The 14498-nt window shown below is 34.5% G+C and overlaps 1 protein-coding gene across 6 annotated transcripts in view; it reads left to right on the top strand.

Annotated features, from left to right (window-relative positions):
- The first annotated feature begins 375 nt into the window (after positions 1-375).
- clip1a (CAP-GLY domain containing linker protein 1a) overlaps positions 376-14498 on the top strand; it is a 61968-nt gene continuing 47845 nt past the window's right edge. For all 6 annotated transcript variants that reach the window (XM_056247357.1, XM_056247356.1, XM_056247359.1 and 3 more), the window contains exons 1-2: positions 376-522; positions 10953-11149. In XM_056247357.1, coding sequence (XP_056103332.1) covers positions 11059-11149 — 91 coding nt within the window. In that variant the 5' untranslated portion in view covers positions 376-522; positions 10953-11058. The remainder of the gene's footprint in view (positions 523-10952; positions 11150-14498) is intronic.

The following is a 14498-nucleotide window of genomic DNA, read 5'->3' as shown; positions in this document are numbered from 1 at the left end:
TATTTTAGCTACATTTGCCAAGGCAACATTTCTCATTTTAGTTTAGTTTATATAAAATACAAAATACAGAAAAATAAATAAATAAAAATAACAAAAACACAAAATTGGGCCAACTAAACCTTTAAAATAAAAGCAGATTATATTAAAAAATTCAATTAAATATATATTACTTTGTTGTGTGGCATCTTTCAACTTATTTTAGTGTTTGATTGCACAGACTTTATACACATTATGTGTAGTTTTGAATTACATAATTATTTGATGTTGTTAACACTTCATGTTCAGTGTGTTTAATCCTCCCGCCGACTGACCGCGTTTGCTGTTTCAGCGGCCCGCCTCCCGTTGGCCATGAGTGGGCGGGGCCTAGACAGACACGTCATTACGCTACTCGTGTCACTGCTGAAGTGGGTGCTTGAACGCACCAGGTTAAACCCTTAACCAACGCAGGCGTCAAGCTAAGTAGATTGAAGAGAATTCAGCGCGATTGGTTTTTGATAGCGCTACGCAGCCGGGAAACAGCAGGTGAGGAACGCGATTCCTGGGTTAGGTGCATGTTCAGTGGGTGTCGTGGATCTCGAGGAGATCGCGGTTTCCATCGGAAGTTGCTAAGTCAGAATTTCCCATCTAATACAGGTTGCTCCTCGGCCCTCGGTAACATTATGCTTGTTTGCTATATCAGCTGTCCGTTGTAAACAGAACCTGTTGTTCTAATGCGTTGATCGCAGATGTGCGCTGACGAGCACTGCGGTGTTAGTGAATGCGGTTCTCTATTTTCGTCCGATTAGTCAAGATGTGACATTGCGGAAAGTCGTCACAGGACTAGTGAACTTTCTCCATGTTCATTGCGTATTGGAACTTGCGTGTAAGTTACTTGAAGGGGGAAAGTCATATGACGCCAAAATATATCATGTTAATCTGTGTTGCGTCGTGTGGTTTTCTGATGGTTGCTTTAAACTTTTTTTAATTTTTAATTATCATGGAACCCTGAGTCATTAATACTCATTTGGGCTTTAAGGTGGAAACTTGTAAGTATTCGTCGTCAAACAACCAATAGTTTATTTTCAGGTTTTGTAAATGATATTGTGTCGTTGTTTTGGTTGAAATCCTAAAGCAGATTTGGTAACTTGTCAAGCTCTGGCGTAAATCGGCTCAGATTTTGAAGCCCCAGATGTGGCGCCTGAATGATTACATGCAGCAGATTTTATGCCATAAATAAATCAATTCTAGTTTTTGATGGAATTTTGTAAACTGTGCAGCATGTCAAGAACATGTACACAATTGAAGTTGTGAACTGTTAGTCTTGTTTGTCGTTGTTTTCAGTGTCCAGTGTTTAACAGGGAGCTTGTTTTGACTGAAGAGCCAGAAAGTGCGAGAGTCAAGCACATTTGATTTCTGAGTTGTCTGTCCTCTTTTATACAAGTTTGTAGGTTTTATAGAAGTTTGGGTTTCTTTATCAATTTGGCTTTAAAAAAAAATACAGTTCTCATGATGTGCAAAACACTCGTGCTGCTTTTTGAGGTGGAATATTGTTTGGTAATATGGTTAGGTTTAATAATTTTCAAAAAACAAAATATTTTCCTTCCAAATATATTTGCCCATCAAAACAAATGACAAAGTCTCAATTCCATTTACCAATTATCTCGGTGTGTTATTTGACAGTGCTTTTAAATTTGAAAAACAGATTAGTTCTGTTGTAAAAGCAAGCTGAGACTGTTGGCTAAAGTCAAGCCCTACCTAAAGGATTTTGAATGAGTAATTCATGCGTTTAATACGTCTAGACTAGTCTACTGTAACTCTTTATATGTTGGATTGGATCAGTCATCTCTTCATTGCTTATACAGTTAGTCCAGAATGGAGTAGCTCGGCTCCTAACTGGGACTGAAAAGCGTGAGGACATTACCCCAGTTTTAGCCTCGCTCCACTGGCTTCCTCTACGCTTCAGGATTGATTTTAAGATTGTATTGCTTGTTTTTAAGATTTTAAATGGGTTGGCTCCTTCTTATGCTTCTCGATGTTGCCAGATGGCTGCTCCTAACCTCTGGAATAGTCTACCGGTTCATATAAGAACAGCTCGGACTGCTGAACTGTTCAAGTCGTTGCTTAAGACCCATGTATTCCTTAGCTTTCATTTTGAGTTGAGTTTTGATACTGTGACGTTCTCTACTGTGTTTGTTTTGTTTATTTGTTTGTGTATCCTGACATTGTTAAGCACTTTGGTCAACTATGGTTGTTTTTAAATGTGCTATACCAGGGGTTTTCAAACTTTTTGTGTGTGTGGACCACTATTTGTAATCAAGAATTTTCGCGGACCACCTCATAATACACATAATAAAATATGTCTACACAGTCCTACCTGAATTAATCCACACCTCTAAATAGGCTAACTAGCACTAAAACTATAACTGGTCATCACATCAGTACAATAAGCTTGTTAAAGACAGTTTACTGCACACAACGGCTGCCACAAATTTTATTTATTTATTTACTCAAGCGCCCGAGGGCATAATCAGGTTCATTTGAACAACAGGCTTATTTCCATAGCAATGGAGTATAAAATCTATACAGTAATAAGAACACTTGGATATAGTCAGCATTTCAAAACCTTTGGCGATTTTAGGGGATTAACGTAAGTCCTCAAAAAGTAGGCTTGAGTTTGTCCACTTAACAGCACATCCGCAAAACATTTCAGAAACACGAGATCAAGAAACTAACATTAACTGGAAATTAAAATAATAACAGGCCTTATTCATTCCATTTATAAACATTTCGTTTCATATAGGCCTAAACTGCCTATAAAGGCTATGCATGTGATGTGATAATGAGAACATATTTGCCTCTGCCCTATACACATTTAATGAAAACACAGTAGGCCTAACGTTACTCCAGGTTAAAAATAAAAAAAAGTTGGCAAAAGGAAAAGCCATTGGAGTCTATTTGCCAGCCCGATATGAACGTAATATCCTCCTTTGTCACCCTCCACATCTTTCCCTTCCTCTTTGTATCGTCTGTCTAATATAGGCCTATATTAAAAACAAACAACTAAATAAATGCTCACCTAACCTGTTGCTATCCACCGATCCATGTTGTGGTTCTGACGACGACACTGAGCTTGAACGTCACGGCCGAGCGCCACTAGCCTATTTTAGTAATCACACAATAACTTGACAATTTAATTTACATTTTATATAAATATAGGCCTACATATTCTTTTTACTTTTTTATGGGAATTTCTTGGTAAAATGAAGGTAAAAAAAATTTATTTTATATTTTATTTAGCCTTTTCACGGACCACCTGCAGTACCCTCACGGACCACTAGTGGTTCGCGGACCACAGTTTGGGAATCGCTGTGCTATACAATTTGAACTTGAACTTAAAGTCCCCCATGAAATAAAAATGGACGTTTTTTGGCTTTTAGTATGCATATGTTAGCCTTACTGTTATCTATAAGCCAGTGTGCGCCAAAATAATGACAAAATTCGCAAATAGAAGATATAAGCGTTCAAAACCAAATGAGAAGAATCCCAGTTATAGTTGGAAAAAAATCGAACTATCAGGATTGGCAGATATCATTCTGAATAATCGCCCATCAGTATCGGTGGATATTTGGTATTGCTTCATCTCTATAAACAAGCCTATCTTTAATGAAGTGCTCTGAACAACCCATTATTTCTCGTATCTCCTTGAGTCATCATGATGAGTCTCTGAGTCACATTTATTTATGAAGGACTTTATACAATACAGATTGTTTCAAAGCAGCTTCACAGGAAAATAACAATATTAATGTTGTAGAATTAATCAATTATGCAACAAATTAAATTTTAGCTGTAAAGCCGCTCTATAGAAGATTGTCATTATTCAGCTCAATTTAGTTTCAATGTTCTTTCAATTCAGCTCAATTACAGTGTTAATGTTGCAAAGTTAATCGATTATGAATTCAGCTATAAGCAGCTCTACAGAAGGATATAGAGTTATTAATCAGCATAATCAATGTGGAATCGATTCAGTTCGTAACAGTGTTGATGTCGGAAAGTTAGTGTCTGTATCATCTCAAGTCAGTTACATTTATGTTCTCATCTAATAGTCTCAGTGCACTTTAATAATCGATAATGTTAGTGAATATTAATTGTATTTTAAAACCCAGTGTTAAAGTGTCAGAGTTAGGGTAAAAAAAACTAAATATTATCTGCTCACCAAAATATGAGGCAATTTTTCACTCCAGAAACCGATATGTTCACGGTGTGAGTCCCGAATGATATTTTTCTGCGCTACTGTCTTGTTATATTGCTGAAATGTACAGTAGTGGTTTGCACTCGTACCTGTTTACTGGTTGAGAGCCTTTGATAAATCTGTAACCTGTTCTCTTTCCATTCACGCACATTTCTTAACAAACATAGTCAATTGAAGTAGTTAAACAAACATCTGTCTTTGTTTGAATGAAAACCTTTTTTGGTTGGTGGATACAAAAACACACAAACGGAGATCATAGGTCCCAGAAAACATTTTTACAGATCCACAATCCATTTTATACCAGCGAGAGTCGAATAATCACACAGGTGGACTTTTGCCAGTAAATGGATTAGATGGATTAGGATTAAATGCATGTCTGTGAATGTTACATTTGTTGAGATCTGAGAAAAAGTCATTTCTGGTACTTGTTACGGATCAAATCCAATTACTTTACAATAATACTTTGCCCCTCTGATGGTGATAAACATGGTGGACAAGTGGAAAAAGTCATGTGACTGAAACAAAGAACTAAAGTGAAACTATGGCTTTGAAAGCTTGCAGTTATCCTGGAACCACTTTGATAATGAAAATACATTTAAGTGCAAGATGTGCAGCGCCAATCTACATAACGTTATAATGAGAACACTATTGTAATAGATTGTTGTAAAATCTTTGTGTTTTAGTTGCCCGTGTTTTTAGCGTTGTTGTTGTTACAAGAAGAGCGCATCCACAATGGTCGCAAAAGACATACATCTATCCCTGTCTCACAACGGGAGTTACATCAGTTCATTCATTATCGTCATGATGCGCATAACCCCTCCCACTCCCAAATTAATCCAAAGCTTTATCGTTTTGCTGGGCTTATTATATATATAAAAAATGGCAAAAATGGCCATCCCTAATTTGAATTGCAATGTGATAAACACTTTATCTCGCATGAAAACGTCTCATATTGGTGCTAAGACATCCAAGCAACATTTATATTATTATAATAATTGTAACTAATAACAATAATAATGTTTAATAAATCGTTGTAATTCAATTTTTAAAAAGTAATACAATTACAATACTGATATTTATGTCGTCTGGTGGAAAACTGCAAGGAGGCCGTCACGTTTCTGTGTTTATAAACTATATTCAGTCAGGGGAAATAGTGTAAACCACAAAAATATTGGAAAATCCCAAATGCTGCTGCTTTCTCAAATGCATGTTATAAGTGGCTCAAACTCAAGCGGCACTAGGGATGCAACGATTACAGATTTTGTAAGTAGGATTATTGTCTGAGAAATAATCACGATTTAACGATTATCACGATTATTATGCATCACTTAATTTCACAACACTACTAATGTATAATATCACATGAACACTCAACACTAGATTTTAATGTGTTATTTATTGCTGCCACAACACAGTATAAAATTAGAAAATGACAAACAATAATCAATCTCTTCCTTTGGAATTAAAGAGAAGTGCTTTGTAAACATCCAGCATTTTTCTTTTAAAAATAACAAATTAAGTCAAAGGCTGCAGGACTCTTTGATTGAAATAGATCACAAAATTATTAAGTGTTTAGTTTGTTCTAAATTTATTTTCAACCCGAGGTAGAAAACTTGAAAACATGAAAACAATATCTTATTGGTATTTGACATAAAAACATAAATAATACTATAAAGGGATAATAAATCCCAATGAAAATAAGAATAAACAAAGTATTTGGCTCTATTGAATTAAATGCAAGCTAAATATTAGGCCTATGTATTTCTTTTAAAAGAAAACAAATATAGTCCAAATGTTATTCACCAATATTATTGTACTTATTTTTAATACTCTTTTTTTAATTATTAATCCAAATTTTACATGTGCCTTTAGGAAATCATCTATTATAATCTCATTATTTTGGTTTGTTTGTTTGAAGTTTGAGTACAAATTATAGAAAGAAACTGAGAACATCTCTCATGCAGTGTTATTAATAACTGAAATGCAGTTAATTGGTAGTCCTAGAAGTCTACACGGCCCTGATCTTATGTTAGTGTGGGCAAATTAAAACTACAAAGCCTAACATTTACTCAACACAGACAGGAGAAAGCAATAGAATATTAAGTTAAATGTTCACTGACTGAAACTCTTGAGAGCACGTCACATTCTGTTTTCCACAGACTTGCGTAACCAAAACATTCAGCTGTTTTTTTTGTTGTTGTTTTTTTTACGTTGCACTGGAAGCTGAAAGTTGCACGCCGCGTTCTCCTTTTTCCAAAGCGCTAGGGCGGTTGCGCTCCGGAGGCGTCTGTCGTTGCTCTGTTGGTTCTTGTCACTTGACTTACGGTGCGCTTGCGGCATTCTGAAAAGTTGAGATGTTTTTATCTCGATGCAGCGCGGACGTGCTTGGAAAAAACGAGCGCGTCGCTTCCATTATGAGCGCGGATACCGTCCGTGCGCCTACATTCAGGGCCGTAGCTAGAGGATTCGGGGCCCCCTGAAAAAATATTGATGTGGGCCCCCACCACCCTCCACCAATATCATATACTGTACAATAGATGAACATGGAGGCCCACATATAACAGAAGATGGTGATGTTGTTGTAAAACCTTTATTTTAAAAGTTAAATGTTTATATAAAAATTACAACTAATAAAAAAAGCAAGAAATTGTTAAATAATAATAAAACCAATTTTTAAAAAGTAATAATTTTTTTTCCCCATCAGTCTGTTATAATTCATAAATCAAAAAGTAAACATTTAAAAAATTGACAAGAATGCAGTCTAATTAAAAAAATAAAAGCATTCATTTTTTAATAAAGATAATATGGAACTGGCAATATTATTAAATAAAGCGAATACATTTATTCATCCAACTAAGTGCAGTGTGTTGTATTCGTGTTTTCTCGATGTTTTAAATATCATCAGCCGGCAGGTCAGATGCATAATGCAATGCGTCGTGACTCGTGTAATTTCTTTAAAACTCTAGTTACAATACTGTAAAAAGACAGGAATTTAGACCACGTAATCATTCGGTCGATTGTGGCGCGCACCGATAATAAAAAATGACTGTACACGGCAGACTGTAGACGGAAGTTTTCTAATTCCCAGCGAAATAACAATACATAACCGGTCTTTAAGAACGTCTTGATCGAATGGGATACAACCACTCTCCTTGCCTCCCTCTCCGTCTTTTCCTGGCATTTCTGGTTCCCTGATTTGTTTTCTTTTCCCCGACATTTTTCAGTCAGTTAGTCTCCTGCTCTTCCACCAAGTTCATCGTTATCTTCAGGCTGCCGCCTCAACTCTGATTGGTTCTGTTCACGAGCTGGGGTGGGACTTACAAATTTATTGGGTCCATCTGATGTTTGTCACTGACTCTGACTGAATAATTAATAAATACTTTAGGTCGGACTAAACCATTTTTATGGAGGTAAGAGAAGCAGATATTTGGAAAAATATTTACCCAAATTGCACGTTTTTGTGGTTTTCATTTAAATCTCAGGCATACAACTAATATAAATATTAGAATTATTCATACTACAGGGGCCTAAATAGTATAACTGCTGGATTTTGTGGGGCCCCCTGGGCAGCGGGGGCCCCTATAATTGTCACCACCTTTCACCCCACTAGCGACGGCCCTGCCTACATTTGAAATGAACTTGAGCGCGCAAAAGACGCGATCTGTGAACAGGCCCTTAAGGCGTTTTTTCGGTGGAAATACAGCGTCGCTGCTTAGTCCCTCAGTGGTTGACGAGCACGACACTTTAAGCTGGTGCACCGCTGGTGTAACTTTGTTTTCGTTTTGTGTTAGGTGCAAAAGTTCCGTTCCGTGCCGTCCGCGGTGTAGCATAGTCTTTACGATTAATTAACCGTGACGTTTTAAAGCGCGGTTAATTGTGAAATCCGGTAATCGCTGCATCCCTAAGCGGCACTTCACTCTAATAGACGCAGTGCATAAATCTTTTTACACAGCCTTTTGTGATTTGATAATCGCTTTAAGTAGAGGTATACAATATAGCAAATAATATATTATATATTATTAATGCTGCTTTTCTCCTTTCAGACGATTTCAAGTGCATGTGTATTTAGCATTGTAGTTATCATGTCACTTTATTCTCTGGATTATTTCAGCATCTTTGCACTGATTTTTTTTGGGGAGTTTATCTAAATCATTCATGATAATCTGCTGTACGTTCTGCTGTAAATTCCTATAATCAATTATTGTTTAAAATTAATAATCGATTAATCGTAATAACCGTAATAATCGAATAACCATAAACTCTTAAATCCGAAGCTATAACTCAAATCACGTTGCTTAACCAACACAAAATATGTGTATATTTAAAGCTTTATAGTGAATATAGGGAATATGACCTTCACTTAATAAGTGCTTTTAAATTTGCTGACATTTTCATAACGAGAAAAAATAACTGCTTTACATGAAAATGTGATCTGTATAATCATCGTACTAGTGTTGTGACGATACCAAAATTATGATTTCTATGCAATACCTGACTAAAACATCTCGATACAGATACTGAATCGATACCATGGGAAAAAATTCAAACAGTAAAATTAACTGAACAGTATGACAGAATTTATTGTTTTATAAATGAATTTTAAAAAATAAAAACTTGACCAGCATGTTCCTTCCCTTTATTTAAAAATAAATAAATAAAATAATAATTACAGAGATGTTTGTAACAATCACATTATTATCAATCACGTTAACATTTGCTAACCTTTCACAATTCTGAACAGCTTGGGATAGGGGTGGGATAACCAAAAATGTATTTCATGATATGAGTAATATACGTGCAATAATTTAGCAGATCTACTCCTGCATTTAAATGTTTGTTGTCACTCCCGAAACTTTGCAGTTTATACATGGCCGTTGCAGCTTGAAAAACAAACTTATGTAAATTGTGAATATTATATACAGAAAGTGAGCAAAGAACCTTCATCACTCACTTTATTCCAGTACAAGCTCACTGACTGTTTTGTTTTTTTATTAGTTACCTTTTTATTACCTTTTTATTAGGGCTGAGCAAAAAAATGGATTTTTCAAATCATAGTTTTTTTTAAATGTGGTCGATTCAAAGGCCATGAAATGCGGTGAGATTTTATGTTGGTTTTATCTTAAACATAAAATAACCCGATCCAGTTTGATCAAGGCATGCGACTGTTCTTGTCCAATTTTCAGCATCAATTTTTCATCTTGCATCAAAATCCTGTCTATTCATACATGCATTTGAAATATCCTCCTGGGACCCAAGAATAGACTTTTGTCCACTGTAGTGGACATTATATTTTAGTTAATTTCTCTGACATCATACATGTCACATGACACAACCTTGGGTGTCCTGTAAAGAGCACATTCAGGACTTTTCAGAGATACCAAATGTTTGGAGGTTTCACCATGAAAACAACTTCTCCTTGGTCTTTTAAAATGTCTGACATTAATTTAGTGATCAAATGTAGCATTCTTATGGAAATATGATAATATATTGTAATTATAATTTAAATTGATCTACTTTTTCAAATTGTATTTCATAAAACAACATCTCAGGAAAATGTTAAGGGGTTTCAAATAAAAAAAATACTTTCTGTTACAGAACAGGGCATTGATTTCAAACGTGTCCAATGTAGAGGACATCAGGACTAAAATCATGTTTATCAGGCATTCTGGGAGACACAACAAGTGAAAATGGAAATGAATTATACATCAATATTCCTATGAAATATTAGATATTACTATTAAAATGTTGCCAATTATTACTCCCAATTATTACACTTCTTTTTTCATTAAATGTTGATCCAAGAACACATTAATGTGCAAAATTAGATACAGTGTATAGATACATAGCATTGAACGGGAATATTAATTTATGGCCATTTTACCCACATATTGCAAAAAGTAAAATGGTGTATCAATTTATTCCATTATTTCTTTCATAACATAGTTGAGAATAATCTTTATACAAATGTTGGTTGAAAAAATCCTGAAACCCCCAAATTTATTGGTGATTGGAAAAAAATCCCATTGTTTTTGCCTATACATATAATTTCATGTCATTTTATTTTTTTAAACAACTTAGTCCTGGCGTCCACTACAGAGGACATAGCATAACGTATGAATAAAATATTATTTTATATATATGTTTTTTTTTACCATTTGTTTATTGTGCTCTAAACAGTGTGATGACATGGGAAAAAAAAAAATTAAAAAAACTTTTTTTTTTCTGGGTCTCAGGAGGATATAGAGTTGTGTTCTGTTTGAATGAAGTGTACCTAAAATAAAAAGAGTTTAATAGACAGGTTTGTGGCTCTTAATTTCTTTTTATTATTTAACCAATTGTAAACTTATGTTCACTGTTCTTTTTTATAAATATTGGATTTATATTAAATTCATTGAGTCGAATCGGAACACCTGAATCGATACCCAGCCGTACTTTTTATATATAATGGCCTTCTTCATTTGAAAGAATTACTCACTGTAACAAATCTGTATAGAGAAACAGCTCTGTTACACAGCAATAAACAAAAACGGAAGCCTGTTGTTACATATTGCTTATGTGTGCAGTGTGAAATAGGCTTTACACTTTCAACTATACCAACATACCAATGGAACAAAATGTGTTGCATGAACACAGTTACTGAAATGGCAAAAAGCAAGACACATCCCTGCACTGTTTAAACAGGCTGAAATGTTTATCTTTTCTTTCTTTCTTTCTTTCTTTCCAGAGACATTGCTGCACCCCTTTCGTCCTCAATTATTTTTTATTTAATTTTCAATGTTTGTTGGAGAGGAAAAGTCCAAGTTTAGACAGACGGATAATTCAGACCTACAATGAGCACATCAAAACCCAGTGGACTCAAAGCGCCCAGCAAAATTGGTAGACCAGCCAATACTGGCGTCGCGAAGACGACTCCTTCTGCTGGTAAGGGCCATCCCATTCTATCATATATAACATTATATACAATATAAATAATATAATTGCGAACTTTCTAATGTAGCCTAGTAGAGAATGACTATGCTTGGATTAGGAATGAAATATTCTGCATAATATGTAATACTTACAATTGGAAAAAGAATAGTAATGAAAGCATATGCTGAATTAGACATGTAAATGTCATTACTCCAAAGTTGCACATGCCGTAGTGTGCTGTGGTTATTTACAGAAAGATCGTAAGAAAAGCATCAACAAGAACTGGCAATACCACTTGCATTTAGTCCGTCGTCCACTTTGTTTATAATGTGCACCACTTTAAGGTTCACTTTACTTACATATTGGTGTAATTTTTAATTTAATGTAAAGAAGTCTTTCAAATTAAATTAAGACTCAAGTGTTTAAATGGCTATTTGAGTAAACATACGGCCCTGTTAAATGTTTAAGCAAATTATTTCCCTAAATTGGATGACATTTTCCCGCATTTGAACTTTTATGGATTCTAATTTAATGTTTTACTTCAATTTTAATAATCAAAAAGCATGTCTTAAACAATTGAATTCATGAAACTTTAACACTTTACTAATTTATTAATTTGTCTTTTTACAATAATAGGGCCCTATGAAATGTTTTATTTTTTTTCAGACATTCTTTGTTGTCTTTTTTAATTTTTTCCGGATTTATAATTTAGTACAAATGTATTATCAAAAACGGTGGTAATCGAATGTAGGCATGAAACATTCACAATTTAATCTTTTAAAATGTAATCAAATAAATGTAACTTTTTGTTTTATTTTTTATTTTATTTTATGGCAAACAAATTTTTTTGACAGGTTTACTGTTAAACTTAAACCATGGAAGAGATTTTGTGATATTATTTAAATAAAGTTTTTGCCATGTTATTATTATTATTATTTTGAGAAGTACATGATACTGCATTAATAAATATATATATATATATATATTAGGATAATTTCTGTCACTATTTCTTCAAGTTAAACCAGACTTTTATTTTGACCGGTTGTTGCGAAGACCTTTGAGTTTTTGTGGCTGCATCCAAAATCACAAATTCTTGAGTATTTTGAATGCGTAATTACTTTTGCGAGCACTAATAAAGTGCCTTCTATATAGTAAGAATGTAATTCTTCTTTAATTTCCCAACTGGGATCAATAAAGTACTACTACTACTACTACTACTAATCTGGACGTACTACATTCGCCATGCTGTCATTATCATGTGACCAGCATCAGTTGTGTCGCTTCACTGTCATTCATAAATTCTCCCGTGGCCTCATGGGATAGTATGCCCACTTCAAAATGTCTCCGGAAGTAGTACGTTGTTTTTGCTTTACTTTTTACTTTTTGCCTTCTCTTTTATGAGTACTGTAAATTCAGACATACTACTCTTGTCACTTACATTTTTTCTCCTACTATAGAGTAGGGAAGTATGCGATTTCGGATGCAGCTTGATATGATGATAGTTATTTATCAAATGAATACAAATTTGATAAAAGTCAATGGGTCTCATTCATGAAACACGAGCAGAACGAATTTTTGTGTAAATCGTGTGTAAAGTGGTTCTGGCGTAAATTTTCGGATTCATTAAAATGTTCGTATTTTCCAAATGTTAGTTGGTACGAAAGAAATCTACACCTGCTCCCAGCCACGCGTAAATAGTGCGCTTAACACCCGAACGTTTTGCTCATTAATAAGGCTGCATTTTAATTCACCTTAATCGGGTACATATTTGCACAGCATTTTGAAAAAATATTATATATAGTAATTACCAGTGTTGTGCTAGTTACTAAGAAATAGTAACTAGTTACAGTTACTAGTTACTTCATTCAAAAAGTAACTCAATTACTTTGTTGATTACTTGCACCAAAAAGTAATGCGTTACTGTGAAAAGTAACTTTTTAGTTACTTTTTTAAAGAAAGTTCTTTAATGTTCCCATTAATGCCCTTTTATGCGTTATGGTCTATACAAACACAAAACTGACTTAAACAGAAAGTAATTTTTAAACACTATTTTATTTAAGTCAGACCAGCACAAACTGAATATATCACAAGGATTTCTGAAATAAATAACAAAACAAGCATGTGTAAAGCTAGTGATGTGTTTGCTTTCTCAACATTGATATGTTCATGCAGCTGACAGTAATACGTTTTTACTGCATGAATGAATATTTGAGCAATACAATTGTACCTTGATCATTCTTGTTAGTTCATAGTAGGCTAATTAACTAAGGTAATAACAGATACAATAACAATTTAAACTCAATTTCAAATGTATTAAGTAAATGTTGAAATTAAAAAACTAACAATGAATGATACTTCTACAACATTTATTAACCATATTTAATGCTAAAATTGTAATCTCATTGTAAAGTGTTACCATTTTATATGATTCAAGCTTATAGAAGATGGCCATATTTAAATATCTGCAAAGGCCAGAGCATTAAAATTACATAAATGTAGACCTATATATTACATGTATAGTCTTTCACTTTATTTGCTTAAATTTTAGAACACTTGATTAGGAAACTTGATGTCGGCTGCATGAACATATCAATGTAAGCAATCACGTCAGCTTTAAAAATACAACTTCGCCGGCTAATGAATGCATAACAGTGACCAGCTGGATATAAACTAATGCAAATAGATGGTAACAATTGCGACATAAAACATCTGGGTCAGGTCTGCGTGTGTTTTGGTCACATTGCTTTAATCGCTTGAGGTAAGTTAGCCGTTACTAATGTTATTCCTCTCAGACTCGACGGCAAGCTTCTGTTCTTTCTCTGTTGATGCAGCATCTAGACAAAATATTACTTTATAATGATATGGCAATGTGTACTTTAGTGTTCTGTATTCATACCGTTTCGCTGTCTGTGTTTTAAATGCGCATCTGAAGTGCTCAGCGCTCTCCGTGCAGCTTGTAATCTCCGTGCTCGCGCTGCCTCACGTGTTAACGTAAACAACTCAGCCAGTGGGTTTATGTGTCCTCTCGCTCTGTATAATGCTAGCAGTCTCTTCAGTGATCTCGTACTGTGTAACAGCGCACACTTCTCAGCCGCTCCAGCAACTAATTAATTTAAAAAAGTAACGGACAACGCACCATATGGTAACGATAACGGAGTTAATTTATTTAAAAAGTAATGCGTTACAGTATTAGTTACTGTCAAAAGTAACTGCGTTACAGTAACGCGTTACTAGTAACGCGTTACTGCCCAACACTGGTAATTACATACGATTTTTCTTATTATGAGAGCCAGTAATAGCATCTGCGATGGCGGTCCTTCTCCAGTTTGAATACTATTTTTCCGAAGTGAACTAATTCGTT

The sequence above is a fragment of the Rhinichthys klamathensis genome, unplaced genomic scaffold (assembly GCF_029890125.1).
Source record: "Rhinichthys klamathensis goyatoka isolate OS25496 unplaced genomic scaffold, OSU_Roscu_1.1 h1tg000046l_1, whole genome shotgun sequence".
NCBI classification, from domain to species: Eukaryota; Metazoa; Chordata; class Actinopteri; order Cypriniformes; family Leuciscidae; genus Rhinichthys; species Rhinichthys klamathensis.
This window is presented reverse-complemented; position numbering and strand designations above follow the sequence as displayed.